Raw genomic sequence first — 17467 nt, 5'->3', positions numbered from 1 at the left:
TTGGAGAATTATTCAAACTGGTAAATTCACGTCATTTCTCATTGGAAATGTACAATGTATAAATTAACTCTGCGCAAGAGAGCTCAAGTCCATCTTTTTTGTAATATTAAATTAAATGGTTCAATTAATTAAATAAATTTGAATATTTTTTAGATATAATAATAAATAATGAACAACATGAAGTTATAAATCATGTTTAAAACTTAAAAATAAGGGATAAAGAAGATTAAGGGAAACTTGTTNTGAACAAATTGATTTAAATCTAGTATAAAAGATAAAATTTTGAGTGTAAAATTGGAACTATATTAACATCAATATTTATTACAATTGTTTATGTGTTCAAATATCATATATTAGTACCTTATCTGAAATAGTTTAAACTGAAATACCATATATTAGTGCTACGTATTTAATATTTTGTATCAATTTTCATTCAAAAAAAAAACATATGTCAATATTAATACCAAATATTGTTATACATGTTTTGGTATTAAAAACTATATATTAGTGGTATATCTAAAACATTTAGCACTCCAATATCATATATTAGTCTCGGATTTTCAAGATTTTATACCGAATTTTCATTCGAAAAAGAGTGTCATTAATATCAAATTTTGTTATACATGTTTGGGTACTCAAAAATCAAATATTAGTGTCAGCTTTGGAACATTTAGTTCTGAAAATCATATATTTGTTCGATATTATCAATTTTTTTTACCGAATTTCATCAGGGAAAAACACGTGGCACATAGAGCGCAAAAATATTTTTTGTGTTAGTCAGATACTGCATAAAAAAATCGATTTTATAGAGATTGAACACTTATTTAACTATTAAGATGGTGATTTATTGATCATTTGTTCGAAAATTAAACATAGGACCCGGATTCATTATGTGTATACATGCATGTTTCATGATTTTGTCAAAAAAGGGACCAAAAGTGCTTTGTTCTTGAAAAGACAATTAAACTGACATTATCTTACTTAACTTTATAGCCAGTCATGTAAAAATTAAAGTTATTTTCTCAATTCTTGAAAAGTTTAGCATGTTTTTGTGGGTATCCTGTTTGCTCCATAAACAATTTTCGATTGATAATAAAATTTGCAAAGGTTATTTTTATCTTATGTTTCATACTTTAGGTGCTACTTTTGAAGATCACACACATGATAGATGGAAAAAAGTACATTTTTTAATCCAAAAAAGTTTATTATAACAACACATTCTAAAAATAACTAAATGATTTGTTAATCATAATGAATAACTTAAATATTTTTTTAAAAAATTAATTACTTTAAAAATATGTGCACGCGAATTATCGTGTACGTATGTTGCTAGCGTACCTTATGATGATCTATCTATCCCCTTCACATCTTACTTTTTCTATGGTAGTTGGTTGTCTCGATTACTGATAATGATATCAATTAATTGTTATTGTCCCTAAACAATGACTCATTAAACGTGAAAAAATGTCTTAATCAATTGGGAAATTACCCTTCATTCGTTAATTAGTTTCAGAATGAAAATCCGTATGAAATATAAAATAATTCTAAAGAAACAATCAATAATTAGTAAAAAAATTCTCACTTTATTAGCACAAACGAAAAAATGTGACCCCTTACCCCACGTGTGAATAACTTTTTGGAGCAAAAAGTTAGACAAATTTGTGAATTCGTCCATGCATGCAGAGAAAGTGTCTTTTTGTTCGGACAGGTTCTTTTTGAGCACTTGCAATTATTTTTTTTATTAAATCAAATATGTAGCAATCATAAATGTATGTATGTAATTTTTTTTAAAAAAAAATTTGATTGGAAATGTGTAAATATTTTTCATATAGGAGATTTTTAAAATCATTTACAATTCTAACTTGTTCTTTTTTCGCTCAAATAAAAGTAATGGGTATAGATTTTAAAGTCAAATTATGTTTAATTTATTGTGTATGGAATTAAGGTATTTAATTTTAAGAATAATGGGAATTCTTGAATTTTTCAAGTAACATAAATTTAGATTTGGTAATATGATTTGGTTGGTAATATTGAGCACATGCAAGAGACATACATACCATATCTTCAACTCTATCAATATATTCCAATTATAACGATATTAAATAATAATATAATTAAACATTATTATTCCCCCTGTTTAATTCCATCAATCCTAATATATATAATTATGTTGACTAATTTGTAAACTGACAGTAATTAAAAGCTGTCCTAAAGTCACAAATAGAGGTGTTCAAACTTCAGATAAAATCGAAAAAATTGAAAATCCAAACCGAAAAAATCGAACACTGAATCGAACCGAAAATCAAATTTTATAGTTCGGATATAAATGTTACAATCGAAATTTATTTGGTTCGGTTTCATATTATATGTGTAAAAAACGAACCGACCGAAAAACCGAAATTTTGTTAAATTAATAATTTTATTTTTATTATATATATTTTTAGATGATATCAATGAATGATGAATTATTTTGAATAATATTTAGTTGATTGTTGTTTAAGTAATTTATTTAGACTTTATATTTAAATGTTTTACTAATAAATCATGTAAAAATATAACATATTATATTTTATAATATATTTATCTTATTACTTTAAATAATTGTATCAAAACCGAAATAACCAACCGAAATAACCGAACCATTTCGGTAGAAAATCGAACTAAACCAAAGAAAATGATTCGGATATCGGATTATATATTTGTAAAATTGAAAATCGAACCAACCGATGAACAACCCTAGTCACAAACACACTAATCGTGGAAATATTTAAACCTTTAATATTACAGATATATGCAATTTTTTTATGATTTTTGAGGAAAATTTTGTACAATTTGGACATAAGTCAATAACGGTGACTGCGATTTTCTTTTTCGAACTTTGCATGATTTTTAATCCTTATTCATGAAAGTCGCTGGCACTGTCAGCAATGGGCCTACTTATTATTATAATAAAATTTTTAAAAATCAAAATTTATGTATGTCTTATATTATATGATTTTTAAATGAGTGTGTACATCCAGATTCGTAAAATCTTGTGGTATATTTAATTCCAGAAAGTAATGTAAGGTCAATCAAAAAAATTAATACCTAACGAATAATCTATATCTATACTATTAATAAAGGGAGAGAGGTGAATAATTTTGGTGAGATTTTTTTTACTATCAAATTTTCCTAACACCAACATATTAACGAAGTGTCAAGTCTCTAATGCAAAATGCACGTAACCAAGTGAACAGAGTGAGCTTGCAACAAGTCAAATTTCAACTTCTACTTTGTTTATTTTATTGAGAATAATATTAAAGCTGTAACAAAGATATTACGACAATTATATTACGAGATTTTACCAGTATATCGTGATATTTTGTTATTATCTTATGAGATTTTGTATTGAATTTATCATAAGATTTTGATAAATGAAATTTTTGTATTTATTTTTTGTGTTGTATGAATTATTGTACAAATTTGGTTATACTCTTTTATTGAACAACTCTAATTTTATTTTTTTCAAAAAAAATAATTATTTCAAAATTTCAGTTTAGTCTTTCATTATTTTTCACAATAATGGTATAACTCTCATCTAAATATAAACTAAATTATTTATGTGACGCTCGGGGTCGAAGAGGGTGTGATGTGATCGCCGTTGTTGTGAGGTTGCACGGACAATAAGCGGGACAATAAGCAGCTCAGGACAGACTTCTAGGCGAAAGAAACATAAATGAACCGATCTCACACCGGAATGAGAGGTATTCCAAAATTATTCAGGTAGTGCAATTGAGGATTTATTAAAAGATTTGATATATACTACTCATATCGAGAAAATATATCTTTTTTTTTCAGGAGTTCATCACATAAGAACTCCAAAGTTAAGCGTGTTTGACTTGGAAAAATTCTGAGATGAGTGACCCCGAGAAGTTTCTAAAGATGCATATGAGTTAGTACACAAATATATTGGAAAAACTCGTCTTGATACAGTAAAATCAATCACCAAATCTAAAGCGTTACAAATTATAAAAAAGACCGTATAAAAATACAATGTATGTCAAAAATCTCTAGTACTTGTAATGATTTACACACAAAAAAATACTCACCTAAAGTCCGACAGAGATTGGTGTATATGTCCATCAAAAGACCCACAAACAATGCAGTAGGACATCTACTCCCAAATAAATGTTGTTTGTGTAGCAGCCACTCTTGTTCTCCCAAAATTAAATACAAAATCTATGCAGCATAAAGGGTTGCCCTATTTGTATCATATCATCAATTCACTTAATTCTGCTGTAGCACACGAGCATATCATTTATTTATCAATATTGAGTGTGCAGTCACGTAGACGCATGCCCAAGCTCGGGACATGATATTACCCGTCTCAAATATACAGTTTTCTTTGGTTTTTTTAAACTAAACTTCTTATTTTATCTTTATTTAATTAATATAAAAGTAATTTCATGTTTTCCATGACTCGATTGATAAGAGTATATTAATAAAAATAAAAAATATAATCATAAGATAACGAAGTGTTAATAATTTGGGTCCCAAGTGACGAAACACAAATTGAAATGTCCACATGGAAAACTAAATGCAGAAACTCTTTTATTACATGAACCCAACTACTTTCATCAAACATACAAACCCCAGTTTTAATTAGTCTATCCCACACGCCAAGTTCATTATATGCGATTATTTCAATCATAATAAAATTTTAGTATTTTCCGCATTAAATTTAAAACCTTGATTTTTTTTTATTCGTTATTTTAAATACCATATTCTTCTTTTGCCTGGAAAAAAGAAAATAAAATAAAATGTTAGGTTTCATCCATAACATTGGTATTCGATGTTGGGGGAATTTTATTAACGCGTATGATTATATAAATGAACATTTTTTTTATGAAAATGTGTAAAATTGACGTCGTTGTCATTTGATATGTACCGAGTAAATTTATACACACTAGTATGCATATTCAGTGTGGTGCTTTTTGTTTAATTTAAAAACATTCAACCAAGGTAAATTTTAAAATGTAGCACCACACCCTACTAAAATATTATCGTTTATGGTATTAATAACTTATACTAAATGCATCACCATTTTTCTGTATAATTGTATAATAATGCTCTGAAATATATATTATTTCAGACGAGATACTAAGGGAATTTAATTTTGGATTTGGAATTTTAAGGAAGAAATGTGTATATTTGTCTTTACGCGATTTTAGTACTATATATTGTCAAATTTAAGTTTCTGTCAGTTTTTTTTTTTTTTTTGACAATTTTAGTAATTTTGTACGTGGTGCTGACGGTGCATATGTGGCTCAAATACGACTTATCGTCATTTCAGATAAATGATTAAAATTGTCAAAAAGTTAAAAATACACGACTGAAACTGAAATCGGATATGATGACTAAAATTGTTGGAAAAAAATACTTATAAAACAAAATATTAGTTTTCACAATACATCTGAACTTGAAAAGGAGATGCCTCTAAACATGAAATTGGAAAAAATAGAAGGAAGACGAATGAAGGACTCGTAAATCATAATTACACACGACATACGGATTCAATGTATTGAAATACATTAAGACCCCAATGTCTCAAAGCACCTTTCACCCCAGCCCCCTGAAATGGCTCATTGAGCATGACCAACATATTTACCCGAGGATTGAATTTTGGAGATTTGTATCAAGGGTTGTAATTTGAGGTGGATTTTCAATGTTAATTTTGACGACATACATAACGATGTATTCTGAGGCCTACAAAAGGAGAACTTGGCCAAGAGGAACAAGAGAAACTGAAGGGAGACTAGGACCAGGTTGCATCTGAATTGGCTAACTCGTTGTTTTGAAGCTCTAGGCGTGGCACATTTTGGAGTTGGTCTGTAGTTTAAATCTCTCAACCGTTGGCTTCATTTAGCTTGTATATCAAATCTCAAATTTGTCGTGTTCGCTGGAAAATTGAGTTATTTCAAGCATTGGTCAAAGGTATTTCTGGTATCTATGATTAATATTTTTAAGATTAATATTAAAATAATAAAGTTAGAATCGCGATAGATACGTGCACACTTGTAGTTGCAAGAACAAGAAAATCGAGGCCACGCCACGCCACGCCACGTCTCCACACTTTCCGAAGTCGCTACTTGTTGAACCCCATAGCCACCTCTCAGATGAAACTTCCAACTACCATTAATTAACTTAAAAACCCTCCATTTGGGCATTTCTCAGTTTCCGCACACCTTTAATTTGTTTTGGTTGTGGAATTATGACCGTGAACTTCTAATTTTATACTGTTCGCTGCAGAAGGAGTTGATCTGAGGTGAAAATGGAAAGGGTTGAAGTCGGGAAGAACGGTGTCGCGTGGTCGATGGGAGAGGATGATGGTGGGGAAGATGTGTTTGCTTGCGAAGAATCTGATGCTTCGGCCGCTGATCATCTTGTTGTGATGGTCCACGGCATTCTTGGAAGGTGAATTCCTGCATATTTTTCTTTTTTTCCCCCAAAAGTTTTGATTTTGTCTAGGCTGCTCATTTCTTTCATTTGGGCGAAACCTGGATTCCAAAAATAAAGAGACGTTGGAATGTTTTTGCTGAATTACCTGCAAGTTAAGTGATAAAAAATAGGTGATGCGTAAATAATAATGGTTCTTAATTTTAATCTTCACATGCCTCCTCTGAGATAAAGAGGTTCCTCTTGAGTGAGTTTATTTTTTCATCTTGCTCGAGTGAGAGGAGAATTCACGTGTAGATTGTAAACAATTTCATGCAGATAACTTTAAACTATAGTACGAGTCGTTGGGTTCGGAGTTTTCTTTCATATATCATGTTGTTTTCGCTTTTCGTTCTCAAGATATATCCTCCGGGTTGTTCCTTGTATGTTTCTGCAGTGCCTCAGATTGGAAATATGGCGCCGAGCAATTTGTCAAGATACTTCCTGACAAAGTTTTTGTTCACTGTGAGTGGTAAATTCTGTATGTTAATTGCTTGCGATTCGAATCATATGCTGTCTGAAAATAACCTTTTAATTGTGAATTCCTTATCCATTCACTAAAAGGAATCCACAAGAGCTCATGCCGATGATCTCTCTCTGATCTTATGTGATAAAATTTAATGTGTAACACCTCATCTGTCCCCCATTATGACCTTTGTGCTTGATCGCTTCATTTTGTTAGCTAGTGGATTCAGTGGCATCTGATTCACATACGGTATTCGTTCTTTTTCTTACAAAATGGGATTAACATACTACATTTTTTTTTACTGTTGTTAAAAAAGATGAATTTTTACACAAATACTTGCAAGATTTTTAGCCTTTACCTTCAGTCATGATTAAGAGGGTTATGAAAAAATTGTTTTGCTCCATCGTTTTCCTAGGTTTGGTCCAATATGATTAATGAGTTAACAAACCAACGTCAACAGGCAAAGAGCAGGTACTGGTTTTGCTACAAATCTACCCAGCCCTTCAGTTTTACTAAGATCAATGGAGCTTGGGCTAGTGTTGAAATTGTTTTGTTCATTCTGTAATATACTTTAATAAGCTGTTTATTAAGCTCCTTGCTGTAGCCTATTCAATGGTGTCAGTTCTAGGTTCTGTAACTACAGAAGTGGTTAACCTTTAATTTGAAATTCTTTGATTTTTTGCCAGAAGATACAATTAGTCTCGAAAGGAGACAAATAAGAAGAATTCACATCTATTTAGCCTGCCAAGACCTAATAGACCTAGTTATATTCTACAGCTGTGTAAAAGTGGCTTGTTATGTCTGCTTCTCACTGGAGCATCATTGACCTTGTAGGCAGTGAAAGAAATATGGCTATGTTGACACTAGATGGTGTGGATGTAATGGGCGAGCGACTGGCCGAGGAGGTACATTCAGTTGTAGGCCGTATATTTTTTCTGTGTTTTGTTCCATGTAGCATCTTCAGGTGTCATCTATAAATTTTGGATGTCTACCATCGTTTTGGTTTAAACTTTGACCTGCCATTTAGGTCCTTGAAGTAATCGAAAGGAAGCCCGGTTTGAAGAAAATCTCTTTCGTTGCACATTCTGTTGGGGGGCTTGTGGCCAGATTTGCTATTGGGAAATTATACAGATCTTCTAAAGGGGGGAGCATGGAACAAATGTCCACCAATGAATGTAAAGAAGGTTCGAAGGGTCTAATCGCGGATTTGGATCCTGTGAACTTTATTACTGTCGCTACCCCTCATCTTGGTTCGAGGGGTAATAAGCAGGTAAATTTCTTATTTTTTACTTCATTTATTCTCCTTAGCTCAATATTAATATGTCAAATATTATTTGAAACTTTGGATGATGGATATCTGAAGCAAATGACTAAACTGATTCTAACTTGCATTGGTCCGGAAGAATTTTTGGGGGCTGATTGACAGTTTGAAACAGATACATCATTCCACATTGTTGTTACACTGATTAAAAGTTCATTGACTTTGCTCTTCATGTTTGTTTTCAGCTTCGAATTTCAAAGAAGTGTAACACAAATTTATGGCTTACCGATCACATGCCCTGGATATTGAAAATTTGGCTAGCAGATTAAACATCTGAAACCGGAAACATTACTGTTTTGGACTGGGAATTTTCTGCCATTTTTTTCAATTTTTATTCAAGGAACTAGACTGCATTTTGGCACGTGGTTTTGTGTAATCTACAAGTGTAATAAGATGGAAAGATTTTTTAATTAGTGTACTGGTGCATGGATATGCGATACACAATATTATATTACTTTTTCATGTATCTGTCTGTTGTTGGCATGGGGTGACAGGGATCTTGTCGTTCTATCTTCAAGTATGGTCAATTAGGGTGTATTGAAACATGGGGAGCAAGGTTAAAGAGTCTTTTTTATTTCATCTCCAGGGACTGAATATTCTGACTAGCAACCAAAATCTTATTCATGGTCAACTGATGTGTTCTGATATTTTCCTATTTCAGGTACCATTCCTTTTTGGTGTATCTGCATTTGAGAAAGTTGCTGGCCTTGTTATTCACTTGATATTTAGGAGAACAGGAAGACACCTGTTTCTCACAGATGATGATGAAGGAAAACCTCCTTTGCTAAAGCGTATGGTTGAAGATAATGGAGAATGTCAGTTCATGTAGGTTTCCCATCTAACTGACACGAACTAATTAAGAACTCATATCTGTTTCATGATTGTTATTCATTGGATTACTATTTTTATTGAGTGCCTTACAGTAATGCAATTCATTCGTGTAGGTCTGCTTTACGATCTTTTCGACGCCGAGTGGCATATTCTAATGTTGGCTATGATCGTATCCTTGATACTGATTATTGCATATCATTACTTATCTTTGTTGATTACACTGGTCAACTGTCGGACGAAAAATTATGCTAGCAATGGTGTAACTCAAATATTTTATATTGTACAATGGTTCAAGTGGCATCTTTGAGTTGCTCTCTGGCAGCTGTAGTCATTGCTCTGACAATTCCCCTCGAAGTGATCTCACCAATTTGTGAGACGTGAAAATGGAGAACATATTTGGCCCTGATATTATATTATAACTCCTTGTACCAAATTCAAGCTCATAGGAGTTGACACAATCAATAGTTTTATATTTAACATGTCCCAACATTTGGAAGAAGGAACTTATGAGTATACACTGGGGATCTAACATTCATTAAGTTGGTCACGCACAGAGCAACAAAGGGCATCTAAGATCAACTGAATGAAATATATGGGGCTTTGTGCTATAGGGATTTTGAACCTTTGGCCACGTGGGTGTGATACTATGTTTATATATATGTATATGTATATTTCGATGCACTATATATATATATTTAACAAGATATCATCCCTCCGTTATGTTGATTATACTGTTCAATGTTTACATGTACTAGTCTTCCTGACAAATGATGCTTAGATATTGTGGGATGGAGAACTTCATCAATTAGACGCACCAGTGAACTTCCTGAGGTAGTATTATCTTTAACATGCAGGTGTGATCTTGATATCAGTTCCAGTCACTTGACGAGCCATGTTTCTTTTTTCTAGTGGGAAGATTCCGTAGATGAAAAATATCCTCATGTTGTGTATGAAGAGCACTGCAAAGCATGTGATATGCCATGTGAGTCTCCGAAAGAAGATGATGGTTTGGACGAGCTGGAAGGTTTGTAACTTTCTCTTCATTATCTTTGTTTGCGTAACTAGCTGTTTTGGTATATAGTTGGGCTTTATGTTTTGAGTTCTTGTTAAAGTTATCTTATTCTTGGCGTCAATGATGCAGAAGAACTATTGAATGGCCTATCCCGGCTGTCGTGGGAGAAAGTAGATGTTAGCTTCCACAGCAGCAGACTGAGATTCGCTGCTCATAGTGTTATTCAGGTGTGGCTCTCATTCTCTTTTTCCACGTTTCCTTGGAATAATTTTTTTTAAAAGAAACTATTTAATATCGATTCAAATTATGTTAAATTCAATTTGAATCATTTTATTCTTGAGGAGCATGAATCAAGCTCGCCCCTCCTACACTCAGGATGGAGTACGCACATATCCACGGCCATATGTTAGCTTCATCTCTCCTATAGTTTGTTTTTTTCTTTTGGAAATCCTGTCGGTTGCTTTAATTGCCGTGGTGGCGCATTGAGTGATTTCATTGTAAATCTCAACCCAACTCGGTTGCATTTTGCTCCTTCCTTTTCCCCTTCCGTGATTTGCTTGGTCGCGGTTCACTCAATTTCACATCTTCTAACTAGTTTATTTCTCCATGTTACAAAATCTAAGTTGTGTGTTCTCATCAATGTCTACAACTTTTGGGACAAACCCAAGCCTATGTTTTAGGGGTTCTGTCATGCTTTTATTTCTTCATTCTTACGTTGCCATGTCTATGATTTATAGGTCAAGGATTCGAACATGCATTCCGAAGGTGCTGACGTTGTGCAACATTTGATCGATCATTTTCTTTTATAGAAGCCCAGTAACACGATGATTTATTATAACATACATACAGCCGGGATTCTCGGGACTAATATTCTCTTATATAACCTCAGTATTAAAAAAAAACGATGACTTGTAATTTCGAATGGTACGAGGTTTGAATCTTGGCCTTCCTGGAAACAAGTCCCAGAAAAGAACTATCGTGATTGTTAATTAATTATGGGAATTTTTGTGTACATGATCTCTATATGCGATTCGAATACTTTGTCATTAATTCATATAAACTGCAACCATCTCTTTGTAGTTTCGGTGCTTCCCATTTTGTTGTTTTTTTTTTTTAAATTTAATTAATTTGATGTTTTTGTTTTGTTTTTTCAAATTTGATAAATTATATATATAGTAAAACTATACATGCATTACATTTAGTTATTTATAAAAATTTGAGTCATTCGATTGAAACATACTTTTCAGAGAAACAATATCTTAAGCATCGTGGAAGTTAAAGATTAAAATAATAAAATGCATATTAATAGTCTAAAAAATATTGTATTCTTGGAGACCTTAATCTACTACTCGACGAACAATAATAATTAGTCATAAAATATTCGAAATTTACCTGATCTAATCGCTACAGCTATACCTGAAGAGTTATTACACCGAGGGTGATGTCACCGTGCAAACACAAACTTAATCTTTCCTCGTTAACCTTTTTCATACAAGAAAAAAATGACAGAAAATGATCAATGACTTCGATATTCAGAACAATATAATTTATACATATGGAGTCCAAACTAATTCTAAATGATATTATCGCGCGCGCACAAATTATGCAGTTTCTTCTGCTACCAAATACCAACCTCTTGCCATACAAAACATGATATTTATTACATAATTTACATTTAGATATTGCATAAAGTTTAAAACTATATTGTTATTTTTTGATCTGGTATATTTCCATATTCTGATAGAACAGATGAAAGCTTTGTATGGAGAAGGTTTTTTAAAGGAAAAAAAAGCATGAAGTCTTAAGCAAATTATGCGAACTTCCAATCACACACCTCTTCTCCTCTTCCGGACAGTGTTCTCCGGCGGGTCATATCTGCCGGCTTCCATCGGAAAGTTCAGAATAGCTTTTCTTCCCCTCATCCTGTACGCAGCACAATCATACGCCATTGCCGCGTCAATATCATTGTCGTAAGTCCCCAACCAGACCCGACAGCCATTCCGGGCAGGGTCACGGATCTCGGCCGCGTACTTCCCCCATGGCCGCCTTCGCACCCCTCTGTAACGCCTTCCAACTGCAGCAACAGCATCCGGCCTGACGGGGGCCATCTCGGGGACCGGTTTCACCGCCCTGGATATAGTCTTGTCTGGTCTTGGCTCAGCTGCAAATAAATCAAAGGGGGGCTTGAAAATTTCAGAAACGAGGGAGTCGGGTAGGTTTAGAGCGCCAGAAGCGGAGTCCGGGACAGGAGAAGTGAAGTCGATTGGGTTAAGGTCTGGAGTGAATTCTCCAAGGAGGTGTTGGCGTATGAGGTCCAAGGTTAACGAGGAATCTGATGATGTTGTCATGGAGAATTTAGATGATCTGCAACAAATCGTCAACACACAGATAATCTATGTATGTACACACGCAGAGATTATTATTTACATATAATGAATGTGTGTGTTTACTGTTTAGAGTCACGTGTACATTTTTCCTTCTGCATGAAACATGTTGTGAAATTATATAGATGTATTATATTTTGTACGCCTTTTATTGGACACTTTAAGCGTCGTCCAATGTTAAGTATACTGTTGATGATGACCGTATGAATCGGGTAAGAGCTTGATTTATATTCTCTAGAGTTTCCTCTATTTTCGATGGTGACTAGAGCGTTGGAGTCACGAGGTCTATTGTTTGCATGTGTGCAAAAGCTACCTACTGTGGATCTGAAGTACCGCGACCTACAAAAAATAAGACCAGCTTCTGAGCTCAGAATTGGGACCCCCAATTTTCCCGAGTTACACACCACCCATGATTGATAATTCAACACATAATGCATGAAATAAGCATGTTTATTACGCGTGGTGTATTCATGTAAATCACGAAACATATTAAAATATTGATTTTTTACATAGAAAATTTCATATTTTATTCATTTATATAATAACATGGCTGTGCCCAAAACATTATATATTGATTAAATTTGTTGACTTGAAGGAAAGAGGTCACCGGGAAATTATTTTGAATATTATGTAAACCAAAGTTGAAAAATGAGCAGCTGTCACAATTTTTGACAAATTGATGCTATTAATCACTGATTTCAGTTCCCTCCTTAAGACCGTAAATTTTGCTTCGTCGACTTAATGATATTTTCTGTTCCATCGGCATACCATTGGAAAAGCGACTCTACTGCGCGCGCACACAATGAAAGAAAAATTTTTGTTAACGTTTGATCAGAAAATTATAAATTTGGTCTTATATTTTTGTTTTTTATTTAATTAAAAAAAAGGTCAAATCTCAGTCTTAGTTCCATATATTTCAATTTGACAATTTTTTCACGGGATTAATAATATAGCGTTGAAACACGCTAAGTTAAAAATCAACTCATAATTTATTAAATTATTATCATAAAATAAATTCGAATCACAGAATAATTTTCGATGGACTTGACATGAAAATGTTTGTTGTGTAGCGACGGCCACTTGATCAAAGGCCCAAGCCAGGTACGTCAATTATCAAGGACCCACATCAAATTTTTGTTTTTCAAATAAAATAATATGTATTTTTCCCTTTAAAAAAATCTTGAGAAAAAAGGATAATCAGTATTATTCATGTATATATACAAATGAAATCAACTTATAGTGATCTTTTTTTAAAATAAAAAATAAAAAAATCCAACCTATATGCTATAAATTAAAGAGATATATCTTTCGATACTTTTGTATTTATTCCCATGTATTTGATATTTACTTCATTTATTAATATTAATTACAAAAATAATAATATTTAAAGGAAGTAAGCACCAAATACATCATGAGAGGTGATCGATCGGGTTAATTCAAAAAAACCCTATTTCAGTAGTCCAAGCAACATAAGTAACAAGAGAAATAGTACTAACATCAACAATTTATTATTATTATATAAATAGATAAAATACACTATATAGTGTTTTCTAAGACAACCGCAACGTAAATGAAATAAAATCTCTTAATTTTTATTTTTTTAATAAAAGAAATAAAATCCACAACGTAAATGAAACAAAATTACCAAATTTGTTGTATAAAACGAGAAAATCTAAATCATGGATGGAGAGAATTAAGACATTGAATGTTTTGAAATCAACCCTATAATCATAATTTAAATTTTCCTAAAATTAAGGGTTTTAGCATTATTAATAATATTATTATTATTATCATTATAACCTGATTTGGTCAAATCCAAATCTCCCAACTCAGCTGGCAAATGGCCTGTTCCATCAGTGTCCACATCCCCTTCGATCGTCATGCCTTCGATCTTTGATGCTATCGCATCAATCTCTGCCACGCAAACCAAACAAAAAAATATAATATCATTTTCTTTAATCTTTGTACGTAATTACAAAGAAATTTTATTTAACCTTTAACATATTTTCTATACTATATTTGATCATCTGATCACGTTATACGAACTCCCGAATTAGAGATATCGTCTCGATTTACCTTACATTTGTGTAGTATGAAACGATACACGATTTGTGGAGCGGATGATTTCATTTCAGGGCATGATTCAAATTCTATACTAAAATATTAAAATTTACCGGGATTTGAGAAAACCCAAAGAATCAAAGCACAAGAGAGCAGGACCAATGGTATGACATGAACTGCACTTTCTGAGAATTTAGCGCGAACTCTTTCCTTCTTGGCCGTCTCCGACATCGGCTCGTACACCGGAAGCTCGCTCACCTCCAACGACAGTGCCCTCAGAGCTGCCGACACCTTCGATGAAGGGGACGATGAATGGTAACTAAAGTGATCGTCCGAAAACCGATTCGTGCTAGCCGATCTGTACATATTTTGTGCTCGATATTTATGTATTATAAAGATTTGATAAATATAAAAGAAGTCAATCGACTAAAAAGGCAAGGATCTGGGATGATTTTGAATGTTTGGGGTGCCAAATCTCGCGGATTATGTTGGATTTGAACAGGTATTTTTCTTGGAATAAATCCCCGTATGATCATTAAAATATGTGTCCTGATTTGGGGAGGATGTACTAGAATTTTCCTATAAATAGAAGTTTGGATGGATACATGATGTGCTATTATTCGGGTTAGTTTTACACATGTTACGTGCCTAGTGCAACACATACATATTTTTATTTATTTAATTTAATTTAATCTTCATCTTAAATCTATACAATATCTTAAACAAAAAAAATCATTTATTAGAGTATTTTTTGGTATCTAGTTATTAAATACTACTAAATATATAAACTTTAACAATATTTGAGATAATATAACAATAAAAAAAGAAAGCCTAGTTGGGGCGAAGTCGGTAAAAATAAAATCAAACTCAACAAATAGATAAAGAAAAATAAATATAAAAAAGCCAAGTCTACAACCACGTGTGGTCGATTAGTTTTTATTTTTGTTTTTTTTTTATAAAAAACGAAGACGACGACTCACCCAATCAACTTATTATTTATATGTTGGTTCCTAAAAATAAAAAAAATAAAAAATAAAAAAAAGTTGCAAATAGGCTGGGTCCAATGTCACGGGCCAAGGCAGGATAAGGCCCGCGACATCACTTGCATCCCTTCATTGAGTTTTCCGGGCCTAGTTCAAGGCTCTCTGTTATGGCACACATTAATTTCAGGGCTAGTTCTTGTATTTCCACTCATCTTTTCCCTACAGGGAGGAGTATGTGATCCGGTAAGAGCAACCTGGCAACTTTTACAATATTACCAAAAATCAATGGAGTGAGACACAGTAAGTTACATTACCAACATATATAGAGCGAGAATCCACTTCCTCCTTTTCGCCCAATTCATCGTCGCTGATGAATCCGAATTGTAACCTCTCTACCCACTTGTTTATTGTGCCGGCATAGTTGTATTATTTCAAATTTAGCCTATTTATGTTTGTAATTTGTATGTATTTTGTCAGGTGTTAGATTTCTGTTTCGAGAAAAGAAAGCTAGCTTGTTAAAGATTTGTTCTTGAGTGAGAATGTGTGAGGGGAATAAACAAGACTAAAGTGCTGCATTGTGATGTGAACGATCGCTTAAGTCATCCGTTTAGGAAATCAGTTTTAGTGTCTCTCCAGTGTGTACTGGAGTGGTAAAACTTAAATATAAAGAAAATTAACTGAATATTTCCTTTATTTGAAATCTGCTATGTCAAATAACTATTTGATCGCTGACTGTGATTGGAGATGAACATTTGTGAGCCATATGATTAGCTTAGACGTTATGTAGAATTGATTTAACTTCTGTTGGGACTCTGCAGATTTCTAGTGCCCAAAGGATGTGACCTGGTTGCTGCTGGAGCTCTACTGGTCGCATTTGGAACATCTCATATGGGGGGAAAATATCCTGATTATCGGGTTTGCAAGTGGGGAAGTTCCCGTGATCCCCACAAATATTGCACTTGTTAAGGTACTGCTGCTTTTAAGGATTCAGAATCTAAAACATTCACCTTTTTTCTTGTTTCTTGGAATATAATCCTAATCTTTAGTTCTAATTGTTGTTTGGATCTCCTGTTTATATATGGCCGACACACATATTATTGTAAAAGCTAAAAATTTGTCTAACATATCCATATCATTTATCTAATGACATAAAATAGAAGAAACTCGGTGGTAATGATAGAAATGGATATGTTATTGGGGTGTGATTTGTGAACAATGAAAGAATTGTTTTTCTTTTATTGTTTTCAGGTCCCTATCTTTCACTATTACATGTTGATGTGATATTTTATTTTAATTTTCTGGCTACCTAATTGTTATTTATTGCTTGGACCCAAATCTGCAAATATAAGCTGTGGAAAGTTTCTGAAACATTTTCAGATCATGATTTGAGTTCCAAAATCCAGCAATATGTATTTTAGCTATCAAGTTTGTGTAGTATGTCCGTGACTTCCACATGTCTATGGCTTTACCCAAATTACATACTTGCAATGATCAGAAGCCAATTCAAGATCGATCATATTTCAGTTCAAATAATGAATTTGCTTGAGGCAAATGCTCTACTCAAACTCAACCCAATTGTATATCAAGACTTGACGAGGCGCTTGTCTCAGTACTTGCTTTGGTTGATCTAAACCTCATTATAATTTGAGTCTAGTATCTAAGACTTTTTGTTTATTTTTAATGGAAACACGATTTTTTTCCCCAGAATTGGATTGTTCATGGGCTCTACTGGGAAGTTATAAAATGCAACGACCGCGTGTTCTCAAAGATTCATTGAAGGAGCTGCTATCTTGGTTGGCTAGGGGACTAATTACAATCAAGATTTCTCATACTTTCATGCTGAGGGAGGTGAGAAGCTTTTTCGACTCAAAATATCTTCTTGGCTGAATCATCAATGTGTCGTCAAGGATGGCCATAATAATAATATTATAAAAT

General features: G+C 33.0%; 3 protein-coding genes across 5 annotated transcripts; 1 reads left to right on the top strand and 2 right to left on the bottom strand.

Moving 5' to 3' along the window:
• The first annotated feature begins 6112 nt into the window (after nucleotides 1-6112).
• LOC140990672 (lipid droplet phospholipase 1-like) lies at nucleotides 6113-10972 on the top strand. 3 transcript variants are annotated; one of them, XM_073460492.1, is made up of 11 exons: nucleotides 6113-6453; nucleotides 6872-6939; nucleotides 7356-7411; nucleotides 7779-7845; nucleotides 7968-8210; nucleotides 8923-9086; nucleotides 9206-9261; nucleotides 9871-9923; nucleotides 10002-10116; nucleotides 10234-10331; nucleotides 10842-10972. In XM_073460492.1, exons 2-11 carry the CDS (start codon nucleotides 6889-6891, stop codon nucleotides 10911-10913), a joined length of 975 nt encoding a protein of 324 aa, XP_073316593.1. In that variant the 5' UTR covers nucleotides 6113-6453; nucleotides 6872-6888; the 3' UTR covers nucleotides 10914-10972. The 3 variants fall into 3 exon arrangements, with proteins under 3 accessions (XP_073316593.1, XP_073316592.1, XP_073316594.1); XM_073460491.1 differs by lacking the exon at nucleotides 7356-7411 and having other exon boundaries at nucleotides 7775-7845; XM_073460493.1 differs by lacking the exon at nucleotides 7356-7411 and having other exon boundaries at nucleotides 6872-6946; nucleotides 7775-7845.
• A 741-nt stretch (nucleotides 10973-11713) lies between these two features.
• Nucleotides 11714-12597, bottom strand: LOC140990403 (ethylene-responsive transcription factor 2-like). Its single transcript, XM_073460081.1, has one exon. It carries the CDS (start codon nucleotides 12450-12452, stop codon nucleotides 11931-11933), a length of 522 nt encoding a protein of 173 aa, XP_073316182.1. The 5' UTR covers nucleotides 12453-12597; the 3' UTR covers nucleotides 11714-11930.
• Nucleotides 12598-13924: 1327 nt separating this feature from the next.
• LOC140990101 (uncharacterized) lies at nucleotides 13925-14915 on the bottom strand. Its single transcript, XM_073459679.1, has 3 exons — nucleotides 14663-14915; nucleotides 14289-14402; nucleotides 13925-13935 (listed from the first exon to the last, which is right to left on the bottom strand). The coding sequence occupies exons 1-3, from the start codon at nucleotides 14913-14915 to the stop codon at nucleotides 13925-13927; spliced, it is 378 nt and encodes a 125-aa protein (XP_073315780.1).
• Nucleotides 14916-17467: the final 2552 nt, after the last annotated feature.

Source organism: Primulina huaijiensis, chromosome 12 (genome assembly GCF_012295235.1).
Source record: "Primulina huaijiensis isolate GDHJ02 chromosome 12, ASM1229523v2, whole genome shotgun sequence".
In the NCBI taxonomy this organism is placed as follows: domain Eukaryota; kingdom Viridiplantae; phylum Streptophyta; class Magnoliopsida; order Lamiales; family Gesneriaceae; genus Primulina; species Primulina huaijiensis.
The sequence above is the reverse complement of the archived record's forward strand: the minus strand, read 5'-3'. Positions and strand labels throughout refer to the sequence as shown.